This window comes from Centroberyx gerrardi, chromosome 10 (genome assembly GCF_048128805.1).
Source record: "Centroberyx gerrardi isolate f3 chromosome 10, fCenGer3.hap1.cur.20231027, whole genome shotgun sequence".
NCBI lineage: Eukaryota > Metazoa > Chordata > Actinopteri > Beryciformes > Berycidae > Centroberyx > Centroberyx gerrardi.
The window spans coordinates 9,457,197-9,475,462 of record NC_136006.1 but is presented as its reverse complement, the minus strand read 5'-3'; the positions used below and the strand labels follow the sequence as shown (position 1 = coordinate 9,475,462).

At 44.1% G+C, this 18,266-nt stretch overlaps 1 protein-coding gene across 1 annotated transcript; it reads right to left on the bottom strand.

Moving 5' to 3' along the window:
• Positions 1-5,292: 5,292 nt before the first annotated feature.
• Positions 5,293-17,659, bottom strand: igfbp5b (insulin-like growth factor binding protein 5b). The gene is made up of 4 exons (XM_071921659.2): positions 16,993-17,659; positions 7,051-7,265; positions 6,458-6,577; positions 5,293-6,232 (listed from the first exon to the last, which is right to left on the bottom strand). Exons 1-4 carry the CDS (start codon positions 17,324-17,326, stop codon positions 6,095-6,097), a joined length of 807 nt encoding a protein of 268 aa, XP_071777760.1. The 5' UTR covers positions 17,327-17,659; the 3' UTR covers positions 5,293-6,094.
• Between the last annotated feature and the right edge of the window lie 607 nt (positions 17,660-18,266).

Genomic DNA, 18,266 nt, shown 5'->3' with positions numbered 1-18,266 from the left:
GCAGTCACATCCGTTCCACGTGGAAAAACCTCCATCTGGGATTCTGGGTCTAAGTCCATCTTTGATGAAAGGGCTTGGATGAAGACTAGCAGACACTTGTCTGCCGTCTTCAGCCACTGGCATCGGAGGATTCCACTACTAAGTCATGTGATTTACTCCCAACTGCTGTGCATTCTTTCAAATCTCCTTTCATCTCCATCCCAGTGATGAAAAGAACCACCATTACCCCTTTAAGAGATAGCATTATACAAGAGCACAAGCAGTGATTTGCAAAGATCCCTGTTATGCCGTGTAAACATCTGCATGCCATTTGTAAGTTTACATCTTTAAATGCCCCATCATTGTCATTTTTAATGATATGAGCTACAGGCAATCGAAATGCACCAGCTCGAATTGATGCACAAACGAGAAGTGAAACCCTCTCCAAAGCCTCTGCTTGTGATTTTACGGTATTGATAATCCGTTCTGCCACGGCGCTGCATACCAACACACCCGGACAGGTAGAGAGTCCAACCTTCCTGTGAGTCTCTGGGCTCCGAGGGGCCGAGGAATGCTTGGCACAGCAGCTCGGCTGGCTTTAGGACGGGTTGAGCGTAGGGGGCGAGGCGCGGGACTTGACATTAGACGTAGCCATCCAAAGTTGTTGGCCTAATTATGTAATAAAAGGGGCATGAATGCTTTGAAGTCCTAAGTGCAGTTGTCAGTTTCTTTGAAGGCAAATAGTAATTGTCATGTTCACTACCTCACAAATCAAATCTCCTACACATGTTTCCCCCTCCCCAAAGTCAGAGTCGGTGCCCTCCCCACCACCACACACACACACACACACACACACACACACACACACACACACACACATACACACCGCAACAACCTCCTCCTCCTTTACGGCGGCCTTGATCTGCTTGCTGTACAGGAACTGGTGGGCCCTCCACCCTTTCATGCCCTGCGTCAATCACCTCCATCTGGAGCTGGTCAAAGTCCCCAGGTCCCCAGGGAAAGATTTTTGGTGCCCCCCAAAAAGTCCCATTCTGTCACTTCCTGGAATCCATGTGGAAATAAAGATGGCCAGACACCCCTCTGTAGCAGATCCCAGCACAGATTCTCAGATCCTTTACATCTGATACTCTTATGGGTATCTGTGCCGCAGGATTTTGAAAATCTGTTAATCAAAAGCTGATCTCATTACTTTTGATTTTATGTGTGTTTATTTAACCTTTAAAATGACTGAACTTTAAAAAACTGTTCTTCAAAAGAGACCCGGCCAAGGGAGCAGTGTTGTGACAAACGTATCTGTGTGTGTGTGTGTGTGTGTGTGTGTGTGTGTGTGTGTGGGATTAATGAAATTGCTGAATTGCTTTTGCTTTGGCACAAGATCAATAGGTAAAGGGTATACAAACAATATTATAAAGGTTTTCTGCTATGTATGTTCAGTAGACTCGATGTGTGTGTGTATGTGTGTGCATTTGTGTGTGTTGCAAGCATGCGTGTGTGTGTATCTGTGAGTGAGTGCGTCCCTGGGGAGTCGATTCCGCCTATAAGTGGTGATAAAGGTAAGTTTTCCATAACATGATGGAGCCTCCTTTAGGCTACGAACCCCTTTTTTCCCCAGTCATTTGAATAGTGAGCTAGTCCCACTGGATTTTATTCCCCCTTGAAGTTCAAACTCATGTTAAATGACTTCCTTGTTCCTGTGCAATCTTTCTGACTATAGTGTTGAAAACCAGGTGACTTGCCCTCGGGCGAGGCTTTATAAAGTCACATCCTGTACGCTGCAGAGATCCTGTGGGCTAGCCTGGGTGTCTCTGAATCTACGCCTAATGTCTAGGAGCTTTATCAACTGGTGGCTCAGAGATTAGTCAGCGCTAACTCCACTCCAAACCATGCGTTTCAAGTCTGTTTGATACAGTTGCTGGGTCTGGCTGCAATTTTCCCTGTGGCTGAAAAATACAATGAAATAATAATTAAAAAATACTACAGTGGTTGTGGACAGAATGTATGCTCAACAATAAAGCCCCAAAATCAGTGATTCTCTGTTATTTGTTGCTCCGGTAGAGACGATTGGAGAATTGTGTTTTTTTCTTGCATTCACTGCCATTATATGGTGAAACAGATCTAAAAATCACATTTCTAGCACATAAACAAACACAGACAAAGCAGATTCTGACAATATATAAAAAAAACGAGTCATTCTGCTGATTTTCTTAAGTGAATCGCTTTCTTTATGCTATTAAACCTTTCAGTTTGAACAAGTGTAACACCGAAAGAAAGTGATTCACTTCAAACAAAATCAGCAAAATGACTCGTTTTTTTAATATATTGTCAGAATTTGCTTTGTTTGCGTTCGTTTGTGCTAGAAGTGTGATTTTCAGACCTGTTTCATCATATAATGGCAGTGAATGGAGAGATAAAAAAAACACAATTCTCCAATCGTAACAGAGAATCGACCATTTTGGGGTTTTATCATGTCCAGTAAGCTACACAACCCAAGGCACTACCAATGTTCAACATCACTTTAATCTGTTTTATTTTGAGAAATAGCAGCATGAACTCCCCGACTCTCCACACAACAAATGCAACACTACAAATAAAAAACATCACCCGAGTGCTTAAATGAATACATAACTTTATTTAAATAAATGCTTTGTCATAACAAAAAAAGACAAAGGTTAAAAGAGTACATAAATTACAAGTTGAATAAATATTACACAGTGATATTCACTTTAATAATTTGAGATTTTTTGTCTTTTTTTATTTGTTTTTATGTAGTTCCAAATGCTGACCATTTTTATTCCCACTATCCTCCTGCCACCGATGGGTTGATTTCACAAGCCAGTGAACACCACATTATGAAAACCAATTGTATTGTCTCATTTCATCCAGAAAATGTTATGCATTCAGAAAAAAGCTGTAGTAACTGTACTAGTGTATGAAATGTAATTATGAGTTCAAACCAAGTAGGAGATCAGGAATCTGAGGAAGTCACTGCTGGCAAACAGGTGGAAGTCACTGACACTTCACCTCAACCTACTATCCAAACATGAGAAAAATATCTGGAAAATGCAAGTATTCCCACATTTGCCTGACGTACACACTGATTGGTCCCAGATATTTAAATACTTTTCAACACATGAGTAAATCTGTCTTTCGCTCCAACTAGCTTTGTGCTAAAAATCAAAGTGGAACTTGAGACTGTGCCCCTGGTGGCAGCACCGCGTTCCCCAGATTCCCGCGACTCCTTGTAACTGTCTTGCTAACTGTATCTACTGTCATGCAATTGGTGTGACCCCCGTTATCGGGGAAGTGGCTAGGCCCTGATCATGACCACTGCCCATGGCGCTCGCTCTCGTTCCCTCTCTCCCGTCCCTCTCTTTTCTCCCCTCGCTATCTCTCTCCCTCTTACTCTCATCTCTGTGCAATAGGCCATGAGAGCATGTGCCGTCGCTAGTGTACTGTATGTGTTACTTTCTATCTATTTTCCCTAAAGGATGTTGCTGTATTGGAGGTCCCAGGCTTGGGCCGCACAGCCCCTGTCGACAAATATTACCTCAAAGCACCACCTTTAAAAGGTAAGCACAAGATAACACAACATTTAGCTTTTTGTGGCTGTTTTTTCCACTAACTTCATGACACCACATCTCAGGACGTCGTTGTGTGTCAGTATCAATATTGAATAACTGAAATAAGTGCAAGCTGCTTTTTTTTTTTTTTCGAAAGTGGTGGTGGGGATTTGGTGTGGGAAGTGGGGCAAGGAGCCTTGATATCATGTTCACAACCAGAAGCCATTTTGGATGCTCACACCGTTCTCTCTCTCTGAGGAAATGGCTTCTCTCTTAAAACAGACATGAACAGCTTGCCTGCACTAGCGGAGAGAAGCGGTCCTTCTGCCCCCACGATGATTCGCCTCCAAATTCTAAACATCCTTTGGCTTCCACTCTCTGGCAATCATATACATTGGCAGTCACATGAAAAGCAATTATCTTAGCTTATTGGTTGTTGAAGAAAGAGAAGAGAGAGGTTTAACTGGCTGCGGTTACACAGCGGTTCCTCACAAATCACTCTTGTCCAGAATTGCCCTGAGGTACAGGCAAAGATTATAATGGATTTGCAATGCATTTGTGACACCATTTATAGGACCTACCACATTCATTGTTCTTCTCTACATCAGAACTAAACCTAGACCTGTTTATCGTCATAACAAGGATCTGCCCCGGGGGTGGGGGTGGGGGGGCATCTGAAAAAAGGAATTTGCCCCCTATGACATCCATGTCACTTTCACGTCTCTATTCAAATGTATTTGCATGTAGGAAGGCACTGTGACTTGCACACAGAGATAGAACAACTCTTTTTTTTTTTTTTTAAATGACCCTGTTATTAACTGTAACCCTTTTTGTTTTGACCATGCTCCCCTTTAGACGAAGACAAACTGCTCGCTATTTCCCAATGCGTTTTTGTTTTGTTTGAGGAAGTATATTCTAAAGGCAGGATAACATTTCCATGGAGAGGCATGTACGCAGAAGGGCACAAAAGGGTTAGCTTCTTTGACTGTCCTGTATTCAAATGACCGGGCCATTCTCCTGACAGGCTACAAGGACCTATTGAAATTGTTTACAGGCTAAAATAATCCTTTTTTTTCTCCAAGCACCAATACATTGTTGTCATTGTTTGTTTCTAGAGGAAAAAAACAACATTCAATAACTATACTTAAATGTAATGTAATACACCACGGTTACACGGTAGTAGCAGTATTGAGGGGAAACCACTTGAAATAGGAACATGGCTCAAAAGTGGGCGGTCGTTACTTCACTGAAGGCAAAGAAAATAGCACAAACAAAACCATACAAAACTACACTTCACACAACTGAGTCAGAGAAACGACTGGCCTTACTGGCGAATGCAAGTTTGACGACGCGCTCAGCTCAATCCAGCCGGGAACAATTGAAAGGTACTGTTCATCGATAGGTCAGAGTCAAAATGTTTACCGTGATCGAGTCAGGTCACTTCGGCTGAAAGCTCTTTGTTTCACCAGTAGAGTCAGCGCTCTCTGTCAAGCTCTGTGTCGCCCTGCATGGCAGTGTCTGTTCAAATAGGCACAGTTGGCATATCAGGCTAGCTACATTGTCAAAGAGCCACTTACATAGGTTCATCTGTAACGATCTGCTTACTCTTTTGCTTCCAAACACTCTCAATGTCCCAAGACATACTTTACATCGGCTGGTAAGAGAAGGCCAGCCCCAAGACCACTTCAAGCACTAGCAATAATTGTTGTGACAAAAACAAAAAAAGAGAAAGAAAAAGGACATTCTTTTGTAATAGGCTCACTCCATCATACACCTACACAGGCTCATACATACTGTACATACGCACTGTACACATACATACATTCATACACGCATCATTTTGTGAAGTTACACATATCTAAGCAGGTTCCCCTATTCATAAGTGCTCTGACAGAACCACATACCCAGATAGAGTCAACTGTTACAGCAGAACCCTATCTCATGTTTCTTTTTTTTCTTTTGGAAAACAAATAGACAAAAAACCAAATTGCTCTGCCAAATCGTCGGTTCCAGCTATCTCCTCAAGACCCCAGAGTGGCATCAGATTCGAAAGCCTAACAGTTCTGTTTAGAATCAATGTGCCTTATGTTATTTTTTTCTTCACAATGGTTTTGTGTTAACTTTACATGATACAAAGTGTTGTATTGAAACCCCCAGCTTCTATAAAAATATATCCATTATGTGCATATATTTTCATGAATCTGTAGCCGGGGGACCCGGCTCATAGAAGGGGCCCCATGGGCAATAGTCAAGGGTCTAAATCTTCTGGGTTTTTTCCCCTCATTTGGAGATGAGTGCTCGGTCAACAACAGCAAAAAAAAAAAAAGAAAAGAAAAAATTACAGGTGTCTCTTTTCAGCCTGTTCTTTCGTTTGGATTCTTTTTTTTCCTCGTGAAAAAAAAAATCTTGAAGTGAATGGAGGGCGGAGCAGACAGGTGTGATGGGAGAGGAGGAGGTGTGGGCCCTGGGTCAGGTGGTGGTTAGGGGGTAAGGAGGGGGGGCGGTGGGGGCAGTAAACAGAGTTCCTCCCCTTTTCACTCGTTGTTGTTGTTGCTGCTCTCCAGGTCTTTACACTGAATGTCCCCGCCGCTGTAATCTGTGCCAGGCAGCTGAACGCCGTACTTGTCCACACACCAGCAGATGCCTCGTTTGCGACCGCGAGAGGGCTTGCACTGTGGGTCAAGACAGGGTCGGAGAGAGGCGGGAGGGGCAGAGAGGGAGGGGTGGAGAAAAGATTGATTTGGAAGGGATAGTAGGAGCAGTATGGGGTGGTGTGGAGAGATGTGGGGAAAAGAGAAAACAAAGAGAATATAAATACAACATAATAAACATTTGGAAGATATTCTTATATTTTTTAACGCTGAATTAAGTGCAAGTGTTTGTTGAAGCTAACTCACCTGCTTGCGCTTGAAGAATCCCTTTCTGTCGCAGTTGGGAAGGTACAAAGACAGAGCCATGACACGAGAGGTGTCCTTCATCCCCTGGATGATCCCATCCAACTTTCTCCTGCAGGGACCCTTTGGAGAAAGACAGCGTGAAGTTACAATCCAGCAACACTGTGAAAGTGAACAGCTCTTAGCATTACAAAGGCTATGCAAAGGGATTTCACATTAGTGTTTGTGCATTGAAATTAAAAATGATTGAAATTTAAAGTGCAGAGTAAGATTTACTGATGGAGGACGGCGCTACAAGCGAGCGAGCAGCGTTGCAACTTCTGTCGGATCTCTGCTCTAAGTAGCTAGCTTACTCTTCTCTATTGTGAAAACATGACTTTATTATTTATGTCAATTACCGGCCACCGTAAGCTGTGCCCTGTCAATGTTGTTGCATTTTCTTAGTTGTTAATAGATGTCAATAAAATTCACTGATTAGTTAATGCCCCCTTAAATGCAGCCATTATTAAAATTAGCTAAAATAATATGTGGTTAAAAGTAAGATTCAGCACCATTTGTGTTAGCAAGGGAGACTTGCACCGCTTTTAAATACTTACAAATTCTGGCTCGTGCTTGTCGATGGGCAGAGGGGAGTAGTCCATGGGGGAGCCCATGGAGCGCTGCTTGCCCTGCTTCCTCTTCTGCTCCTTGCGCAGAGCCTGGACTTTCTTACTGTTCACAATGTCTATGGGAAGGAGTGGCACTTTAGCCGGCTGCAGTTCCTCTGTAATCTCTGTGGTCATAGTGTCCTCGTGTTCTCGGGACTCACGATCTAAAAGGGATAAACAGAAAAGGATCAGTTAATATCACATTTTTAGCCTAATACCAAGCTGGAGTTCACATTTATCTAATACAGTCAGGTCTCTATAAGTGTATGGGTGAGGGTGGGCTCAGTTTGGAAAAAGGAATGACGTTATGGTAAGGATGTAAAGTAGGGATTCAAGTTTGTGTAATAACATTTTGATGATTTTGATGATGATATGCATCGTGGAGTGGAAAAAATGTTCGCAATTTCAGCTGCCAAGCTTAAGCTTGGGCCATCACACTTCTGGTGAGCCCAGCTGAACTCACTGCTGTTTAGATACAGCAGGCGACAAGATGGACTCAGTGTGGCTGCATTTTGGGTTTCCAATTAAGGAAGAAAACAGCAACAAGACAACTGACAAGACAAAGACTGTTTGCAAGTGTTTAAAGGAGCCTTGCCTCACAGGAAACATTAACAACATGCTGCACCAAGTACAACAACCTCACAATGAAAAACCACAGTCACAGTATCTGGTTAATGTTGCGTTTGAGTCTTACATGGTTTCAGACGGAGCTGTTTCTCTTTGCACTACTTCTGGAGTTTGTTTGTCTGTTTTTACTCCTCAGGCTTATTTCAGGAAACATTTTACATTTAACTTAAAGAAACCTGTAGTCACCCTGTTTATGGTTTGCAATTTTATTTTGTTTTTGTTTTCAGTCAGGAATAAAAGGCAATTTTTTCAGTCATAATTGGCTTCATTCAGATTTTCCTCAAAATAGTGTGATACTATTGACTTGTGACCCAGTGTTGTGTATCAAACTGAATTGTGGGCTGAATGTATTGTTAGATCCCTACATTATGGTGTCTCAACCTGTACTCACAGTGTGTTGCTACATGATTAAAGTAAGGTTTTAAGGTAAATTCCCATATACATATATAATATTTGCAATATTTCACAAACAGAATGTCACTGAAAACATCAAAAGGTACCCAAAACTGAATAGTAATCAGTTTAATCATTTAATTCAATGATAAGCTGATACTCTTCGTTTGCATTCTTTCTTCACCGCATAAAATGTGAAGTATTCTACAGCTTGTTATTCTAGTGCTTCAAAGAAATACATGACCAGATGCTTTTCCCAGGGTTTTTGGCCACCAAATGTTGCTTTCCCATTTGTTTACAGAGGAAGGGGGGGGCGGGGCCAGTGATCAACAGCTGATGAACTCCTACTCTTAACCCAGTGGTCCAAACTCATCTTGTCTCACCCAACCCCATTCTCCCAAACGTCTCTGGTTGTGGTGGTTACAGGAAAAATAGAGCTGCATGTAGTGCAAAACATATTTACCCATACGCCAGTCAAAACAACCTACAACTCATGTACATTCGTGAGAACAAGCAAGACAACAGATGTTTAAAATTAGCTTGATCCAGTAGTCTACAAACACCAGGATGTTCTATTTTTAGAGTGAGACAAGCTACCTTGGTCGTAGAGTTGATGGCTAAATAGACAAATATAGAAAAGCAGACACATGGCAGCACATATTTGTGATGCTTGTGAGCATGTGGACCTGTACACCGAGGGAAAACAGCATCATATGCTGCATGACTGCCGGAGGCTTGCCTGGAAAATGAGTTGACATGCTATCTGAACAGCTAAACTAAGAAGCTGAACAAGAAGCACTGAGGCATCTGACTGCAGCAACTTCATACGAATGCATCCCACAATGAGCTGAATCAAATGCCAAGCTTAGGAAAATCCAATTGCTCAGAGAATTATGATTGTACATTTCTGTCAGATTTCATGTAGTTCCTAGAAGCGGCTTTGCCTCCCCCAGGGGGCACTACAGTCTCAGGGATCTGGAAGTCCCTCTTGATAGGATATTTGGTGGTTGAGGTCCCTTATCCCTAACCTAGCCCTTCCCCTCCCCCTCCTATCTTTGGGGCTCAGCCTCTTAAGCCTGGACCCCCAGCCAGAGGTTCTTTGAGGCCACAGAGAGAAGCCCTCTGCTCCCCCCCTTGGCTTAGCTGTACCATAAGTACAGAGGTATTGTGGGGACTTTGCCAGGCCCCGGCTGGCCAAAGCGCCGGTGCCAGTGGATGACCCTGGTTATATTTATCTGACAAGGAAACCCGCCGTGGTGCGCAGGGCCAGACGCGCTGAACCAGAGAGGAATGTTGGCTGGGGAATACATGCCAACTGCTGCTGAAAGAGAAATCAACTTCCATACTAGTATATGGACGAGGAACCGAGAGAATGCGTTGAAAAAAAAAAAAGATTTAACCAGAAGCCGTCTTCGCTGAGTGGCGTGTAAGTACACAGCCATCTTGGAGAAAGGCACAGAGACGTAACAAGGACACGGGCTCCCAGGAACTGATGTTCAAAGAGCCTGACACAGCATGAGCGTCTGGAGTCTATGGGAGGGGGGCAGGGTGATTACCAGAATTGGGTCTTTGGCTTCTGCGCTGCACTGCCGTCTCTTTGAAATTAATCTCACAACTCATGACTTGGCAGGCCCCGGTTTGTGTTTGGATATGTCCTCGTGTCTCCCCGCTCAGACTACGAGGCTATAAACCGCTATAAATAAATATGTCAAACAAGCATTCCTATGTACATGATGCCTGTGACCATGGTGGAAAAACTCTTTATTTCTGCTGTTCAGTCCAATCATTTCTTAGGGCACTTGATTAAAATGCCACATATTTGGCAATGAAATCTGTTGTCGAAAATAACTGCTGTAATTTTTTTTTTTTTAAATGAGCATTCTTGCCTCATGTGTAATCTAATTTGGGTACATAAATGGCCAGACTATGAAAAGTCTGAGCCATGGGACATCAGTTATGTTCATCTTACAAGTCAATCAGTTTGAGAGCGTTTCTGTTTGTCCATGTTAGAAAAATGGACATAATCTAGAAAGACTTTTGACTTTTTAAAACTCATCATCCTCATATCCAAGAGTAAATGCAGGCTGAAGGTCCATGAACTGAGCCTACAGTTGAAAGATATTGAGACAAACTGTGCCATCTTCAGCCAACGCTACACAGAGTGTAGCCTTTGTGCAGACAATAGTGTCTGTCTCTTTTTCTCTTTCACTCACTAAATCACCAAATTCATCTTTTCTGAAGTGGGCTCTTCAGTGCAGCCACAAAAACTCAGTTTTTCCATGCTCAGGGTCCCCAGCTTGTAAAGGAGGCTTAGAGGGTCTGTGTTTAACTACTGAAACTCAGCCAAGACACTGGACAGGAGCCAAGTGAGCCAAGTCACGTGCAGCTCTTCCATTCAGCTGAGCCCAAAGCTGTGTTGCTATCTCTCTCTCTCCCTCTGCTCAAGCTAAAGATTTCATTAGGACAAGAGGAGTGGAGTAGCCAAAGGAGGTGCACCTGATACTTCTCTGTTTAAAAATTAACATCTGCGCACAATTATGCTTCATGAATATCCCAAGTTTCTTACAGGCAGCAGTCCAAGCATGAAAGATAAGCCAACCCTTCTTTCAGTTTTTCTCTCCACTGGATCTTCATGAGTATACAGTAATACCATTTGGTTAGCAAAGAAGCCAGGACAATGAGTTCTCCCACCTTTCATTGGATTTCCCAGCATTACACCACATTTGTTGTGTCCTGCCTTTGATTAAGTCAGTCTGTGCGCGGCATCTGAAATTACATCTTTACAAGGTGTAAGAGAGTATTGAATAGAGATGCTGTTTAATCTCAACAGGGGGTAGGACAAGATAATTGTTGGGGATAAATGAGCCGCAGGGCCTCTATCATATAAAGCACGACATTAGTAAACCATCCTTCAGCCTTAGCCTGCCTCTGCTACTTAATATTTGAAGGCAAGGCCATGGCCTGATAACCCTGAAGTTTCTAGAGCAGAAAGGGAGGTGTGAACAAACCAGGCCCACAATGGAGTTGTGCAAGTCAGCGAGGATGTGGTGCAGCAGTCCAAAAGTTCCTGGTGACCAAACGAAAATGGGTCACAGGGGGTTACTCAAAACTGAGCCACTTATAAACGTTGCCAATTACCACTGCTAATCCTCTTTGATAGCAAACCCATTAACAGATAAACTGACAAAGACTTTCATCGCTGGAGCTGTATGCATTCACACTCGCATTGCCCGACACAACTTGACTATCCAAAATAAAGGCATGGGTAGTCAGTTGCATGTTTTTATGAAGATGTGAGAAAAGTGGAGGAAGGGGAGGAAAACAGTGACAGTGGTTTTGATCCTGATAATATGACCCTACAGTCTGTGCATGACTTGACAGCAGCACAAAGCCAGGTTATTTTTTTCTATCCATACAGACAATGCAAGGAAGAAATACACAGGAAGATTGAGAGACTGAGGGTTGAAAGAGGCTCCATTCTGTACCAACTTGAGCACTAAACAGCTAGGGACTCCTCCAAATGTTCTGTCCATTTCTGATTGATTTTCTACGACTGTCACTGTAAGAGAATTATGTTTTGACCCTTACATCCAGTTGCTTCGAAGGAATTCTTGTTTGGCCCTGTGCATGTTCTCAATCTGCAACTAAGTTTCCAGGAAATAACTTTTCCCATGGTATTGTGCACACAGAACATGTTCATTGCAATCAAAAAGTTTCCTGCTTTTCTGAATGCATGGTATAAATAGCATCTAGAACAATTCAAGGATTATGAATTACAAAACAGTGCTTCTGAAGGGGTGCAAAATCTTTCCAAGTGGGCAATAACTAGCAAACTTGTTGAACTGTTTACGGCTTCTGCAGCTAAACTCAATCTAAGTGCAAATAAATGCTCAATCCCAGTTGAAACCAGTCATGCGAAAAGTACATTATCAGAGTAATGCAGATGGTTGTTCTACTGTACGCTCCTAATTTTGGTCTGAGGTCTCATCCCACATCTGAGTTTGGGTTTTCAACAAGCCACACGGACGGACGCAACCTCTTTTTGGGTCACCATCACCACAACACAATTGCTGGGTGTGACGATATTCTAACTCCCCAATGGCAGAAGCAGCTATTTTGGCTCGTGTTGAGCACTCCTGTCCAAAGCTAAACTCCAAGCAGCCCATAAAGAAGCATCCAAGTGGGCAAAGAACCAGCTTCGGCAGCAATTTGGGGTTAACACTTTCTTTGTAAGGGGTTTACAGTATCACATTCAACACCGCTACAGTATCATGATATGATTCCTAGCACTCTCATGAATGAACAATCTGCCTTCATAAGAGTTTTATTACTTATTTATGTAACGTGATACATAGATGATTTCAGAGCAGAAGATGCTGCAGCAGTGTAATTTAAAAAATATGTGTGTTGATTCACGCAGATGTTGCAAAAGTGTTATGACTGCGCCGTACAAAACCCTTTTGAAAGAAATCATAACATAATTTTGGATGTTTTACTTTTTGTTTTGACTGTTTTGGGATGGCTCTAATGTGGTCAAAACTAAGAATCAGAAATGATGCAACCTCAATAATTATGACGCACTCAAGAGGAAGCACTTAGGAATAATGTTGATGAGGCCATGCTTACCTCGAGCAACAGGGAACAATGAAAGGATCGCCCGTCTCCCATTCTAGCCAGCAAGCAACACCAACATTTCAGACAAGTGACTGGAGCCTCCATTGTTTTCCGACTCTTCAGAAACACGAGAGGCCTATTTTTTTTTTTGTTTTGTTCAGTCACGACAGGGAATTTCAAAGAGTTAGATTCTTCTGCAGGGCAAAGACAATGAGGTGATTTCAACCTCTTGATCCTTTCCCCCGTTACGCTAGCACAGTAACCTGGTGCTGGCAGTGAGGTTAACAGGACCCACGCGGGTCAGGTCCGATCACATGTGTTCCCGTTTAAAGCCCAGCATGTGGTCATCCCTGCCTTTTTTCAGTCACATGCTCCTAACAGAGAGAGACTACTGTGTGTACTGATTTGTTTCACAGCTGTTGCCACTAGCAGGCCAGGTGTCAGTGACCAATACGCTGTACGAATACCACTGTAAAACTTTATAGGAAGAAATCAGGCAAGCGTGCCAAAGAGGTTCCTCGCTCACCAGCTACAGGTAGATTTCTGTAGACGGTCCCCAGATAAGCGAATACCCCCAAAAAGGAGACACGCAGAGACAAAAGTGGTTTCCCATCATTAGTATTCATGTTGCAACCCAGAAAACAGGTTCCCTACCTATTCCAGACGTCACACTTTCTAGGAAATCTTCGCTTTTTCTTGAAGTCTTAACCCGATATCTTGATAAACCGGCCCTGCTAATTGTCATACAGATCTGCTGAAGCGTGCTAGGCTTCAGCCGCCCTGTCACCGAGGTCCAAGGTGAGAGAGATGGAAAGCCACATGCAGCCTTTCCTTTCACACGAGCCCATCATGAAGCTGTCAAGCAGCTGGGAGCACGTGCGACCAGAGCCATACCTAACATGGCATGTCTGCATGCGCACGCAATGTCTACAACAGACAGAAGACGGCGGTTAGTTGTCATTACACTAGTGTACGGTTAGAGAGAATGGACTTTTTAACTACTTGCTTTAGTTTTTCAGATATGATCCAATATACCAGCTGTGTCAATGACATTGTGGACATGGAAAAATATAGAGGTTGATTAAAACAACGCGATGGCAAGTGATTCCATACGGTCCTTGGAAATGAAAAGGCACAAATGTGAGCATACACATACTAAGTTGCTTGACTTCATGGTGACTGTAAATATTAACAACACCACTAACCACTAACTTTTTGAAACGTCAATGTGACTGAACTAAAGCATAGAAAGTGTTTGGCCACAAGTTAAAACTGCATCTACACACACTCAGAGAGCCCAGACAAATAAAAAGTCTTAAAAAGTTGTCAGTAAAGGCACCCACTTTCCTGTTGCTCTGTTAATAAGAAGGCATAGCATGTCTGTCCGCGTACGATTCAAGCATTCTGGACTTGGAACCCCTCCCTAATCATCTTTTGTTTCTTGGCAAAGAGCAATCTGTTAAAACATAAGGCTCTTTCAGAAGCTTGAAGGGCGAGGGGCCTGCTGCCATGAAGTCATATCTGTTGGCAAGCTTTCCAGGTTCTGATTCACTTATAGGGGCTAACAAAGTCTGAGCGCCCCCAAAGCACATACCACCTCCTGTGCCTCACAGCCAAGTAACTCCTTGGATCACAGTGCAAGAGCAAAAAATAAATGCATGCAATGCTGTGACACACAACTAGAAACAGTGTGATAGTGAGCATTCTTTATCTGATATGAGCAGGAAAGAGAAGGGGAGGCGGGGGGCTGCAGGACAGAAAAGATTCCTCTCTCCCATTGTTTGGTTACTCCAGTCAATATTTAGTAGGCTGCAGCTCTCAAGGCCTCCTGAGTGTGGAGGACACTTGAGCTCCTCCTCCCTGTGTTTGCCTTGCTCAGCTGGTACAGCACACAGACGGCTGCAACCCCACACCACAGGAAACCAGAGGCTCACCTCACCAATTCCCATCCAAGGAGCCGTTTGACAGACGGCCCTTCAGAGAGAAGAGAGCGCCGGAGGCATTCTGCTGAATCACTGCGTTGCGACTGAGCGCCCATGCAATGAATGCACTGCCAAGGGCAGGAAAAGATGCTCTGATTACCACTGTGGGCCGACAGAGAAGGCAGCTTCCTTGTGTGTGAGTGTGTGTGTGTGTGTGCACGAACACACATACACAAAGCCAAAGTGACACACAATTGCCTGAAGTCTCATCACTCACAACAATTACACACACAAAACACACCCAGACACCCACACATCCCCCCGCCCAAGTATACATGAATGCACACACATGCACATGCACACGCACAACACACACACACACACACACACACACACACACACACACACACTTTAAACGGAAACAGACAGGACTGAGACCTTTAGATGATTTCAATTATCGCTGAATGTTTTGGAAAATACCAGGCTTGCTGGGTATTTTTTTTTTAGAATAATGGCACTCATGGATAGACCACATTCTGTTCTAATGTTGTTTCATGTATCTATGTCATCCAAACTGAGGGCTGCACGCTAGGTGCAAATAGCCCACTGAGTCTGTCAACAGCCAAAATGAGCCCAGTGGTATTTTATAGAATGTGGCATGTTGCCAAAACCTTTGTGGCTACCACCTACTTGTCTGGTTGTTGACAAGCTACTAAAACTCAGGAGTGACAGTTAACCTCTCTGATGTACCAAGAAATGTCTTAAATCATTCAAGGCCATTGGCTCAACTCTCTCTCTCCCTCTGTCTTTCTGTCTGTCTCTCACTGTCTCTCTCTCTTTTTCTCTCACACGCGCATACAGATTTAATCTGGGCGGTAATCCGACTCTCAACACCACCCTTGGGGTATAGCCTAAATCTATCTAAATTCCGCTTTAACGAGACCCGTAGCGCCCTATTCCTTCGCCTATATCATTCCTGGTGTCAGTTTAGGCTATCGGTTCATTTCACGTCGGAAATAGTGGTAAGTCAGAATGATATGAGAAGGACAGTGGTTAGAGCGACGGAAAAGCGCCAAACAGACAAAAATGAAAGCAGCGGAGACATAAAGAGTCTAATGCGCTCTGGCGTGAGGGTGGAAAATAGCGAGGACTGGAGAGACGGGCAGAGACACAGAGAGTTGCGATCCTAGAGGCATGATGGACCCAGCCGGCTTCACTACTCTAAGACACTTGCTACAGTATAGCACAGGACACGTTTTCCAGTCTAGGATTCCCATATAGATACGCTTCAGACCGCAGACACCCGCTTGTTAAAGGTTTTGCCCCTGGGACCCCGCGCCAGTCTCTACTGTAGTTGGGAAGATAACAGCAGAGACGGTGAAACCTCAGATAAGAAAAGTCATGATAATGTAGTCTCCCCTAGCGCTGACTCCAAGTGAATGCAAATAACACTGAAATTAAACTAATCCTTGTTTTACTGGGGACTCCCTGGAACCCTCTCCGGGACCCCTGGAGGTTCCTGGGCCCCAATTTGGGAACCACTGACCCGCACTACCGATGCGTAAAACGCGTCTTGGAAACCATGTGGGTTTAGCGGAGCGGCGAGCGGCTCACAACTCCAAAGATTAATCAGCAGCGAGCATGCAGCAGAGGTTTTGCTCACTTCACGTATTACTGTAAGGATTCAATACAAAATAAGGCATCGCCAAACACAATAGCTTCATAATAGTGGGATGCTGTGCCTGTGACAGACGCACCTCGAGGTGCAAATCCCATCTCCACAAGGACTGGAAAAGAGAGGAGGAAGCTCGCAGCCAGTTTAATCAAGGCAGTGGATAAAAGTTAATCAGATGGCACCTCATACCATCTGTCAAACAAGAGGTCTGTCAGAGACCGGTGGTTCCGGTCACTCATGTTCTAGACCAGTGACTCTCAAACTGGGGTCCGGGACCCGACCAGGGGTCCTTGAAGAGGGGTCAAACATGAGGAAAATGACGAATAGTATAACTAGCAGTTATCCCAATTAGAAAATCTGTAAGAATGACTATTCTAATCATAGGTTTAACTCTCTTAACTTGCCACTAGACAGTTCAAATGCTAAATCAACAACAACATAGTACATCTTCCCATGTGGGGGTCTCCCATGGGACAAAATATGATCAAAGGGGGTCCATGCCCTAAAGTGTTTCAGTGACTGTTTGAGAATAAACCCGGTCTAGACGAGACTTTTTGCAATGCCACTGATCCGTTTATTACTGCAGATGTACACATCGCCAAAGCGTCTTTTTCTCTATCCAAAGCATGCATGCAGTCAGTCAGCCGGTGCGCGTCTTACCTATGGGCGGATGGGCCGGTTTGTATCCTTTCTCGTTGGTGCACACTCCCCTGCCGTGGAGCAGGGCGTGCAGGGGTTTCTCCTCTCCGCTCCTCGGCAGACAGCGGAGGCCGTGGGTGCAAGTCCCGGTGTAAACGCCGCACGCCTGCCCCTCGGACAGGGCGCACGTTAGGCAGCAGCCGCAGCCCGGCTCCTTGACCAGCTGGCAGCCGACCGGGACCGGGGGGCACATGGACAGCGCCTTCTGGTCACAAGGCTCGCACGGCACGTATGAGCCCAAGCAGCCGGACAGCCCCAAGAGAAATGTCACCAAGAGACAGAAACTCAGAAACATGTTGCTGTTCTCGTCAGTTATAGCCTAAAACCTCAACTGCGAAGAGGGAAACGAGCAGGCTAGTCTAATGAACACAATGCCTCAGTCAGATAATCCGATTTTTAAAGCTAAAGCCAAGAGTCTTCATCCAAAAGAGTGTTGCTATCTATTTAAAAAAAAATGTGTCACAGGCTAATCGCCGTGCACCATGCAAAAAATAGTTAAAATGACCAATTTAAAGTGAGTGTATATTTTTTTCCCGAGATGGTCTTCTGCAGGAGCAAGGCAATTCTTTGCGCAAAAATCTGAACTTCTCCCCCCTTCAAAGGGACTCCAGTACTTTCTCCACCAGAAGTTTCCTGAGCAGACTGATCAACTTGAGAGCTGCCTTGCCTTTTTAAAAACAGCCGAACCCAAACCCCTAACTATGAATACGCTAAACAGCAGGGAAGGGAGGCGCACTTGTTCCACGGCTTGGCAGGCGGCCAAGCATTTTTTTTTTTTTTTCAGCAGCAGGATCGCTCTTTCACGCTGAGGGCTAAACTGATGCCAAGGTGCGCGATCGAGGCAACGGCAGAAACCAACGCAACCCCTCATCAAAACATTTCAATAAAACACTCCTCAAAAAGCACCAGGCTTCCACGGTCAATAAATTCATATTTTTACCATCAGCTCCCTGCTTCTTCTCACCAGAGACCTCCGGCTTGCCCCACACTGCAAAAAATGTCCATCTTACCAAGCCATTTAGCCTCATATTCAGCATTAAAGTCCTATTTTGGTATAAACAGGTAGCAATTTGGGTCAATTCTGGCCAGAAATGTGAGATGCAACAGATGTCAATATCTTGAAATCAGTGGAATCATTCCATTATCAAGACAAATGACACTTAATTCAAGTCTTGGAACAAGTTGATTTGTGTTGGAAACTTGAGACTATTGGCAGATATCCCCCCTTGTTTTAA

Coding starts and splice junctions, on each gene's coding strand:
- igfbp5b (XM_071921659.2), bottom strand. CDS start 17,326: ATGTTTCTGAGTTTCTGTCTCTTGGTGACATTTCTCTTGGGGCTGTCC. Junction 7,266..16,992: donor ACCGGCCCATCCGCCCATAG/GTAAGACGCGCA, acceptor TATCCCTTTTAG/ATCGTGAGTCCCGAGAACAC. Junction 6,578..7,050: donor ACAAGCACGAGCCAGAATTT/GTAAGTATTTAA, acceptor CTTTCTCCAAAG/GGTCCCTGCAGGAGAAAGTT.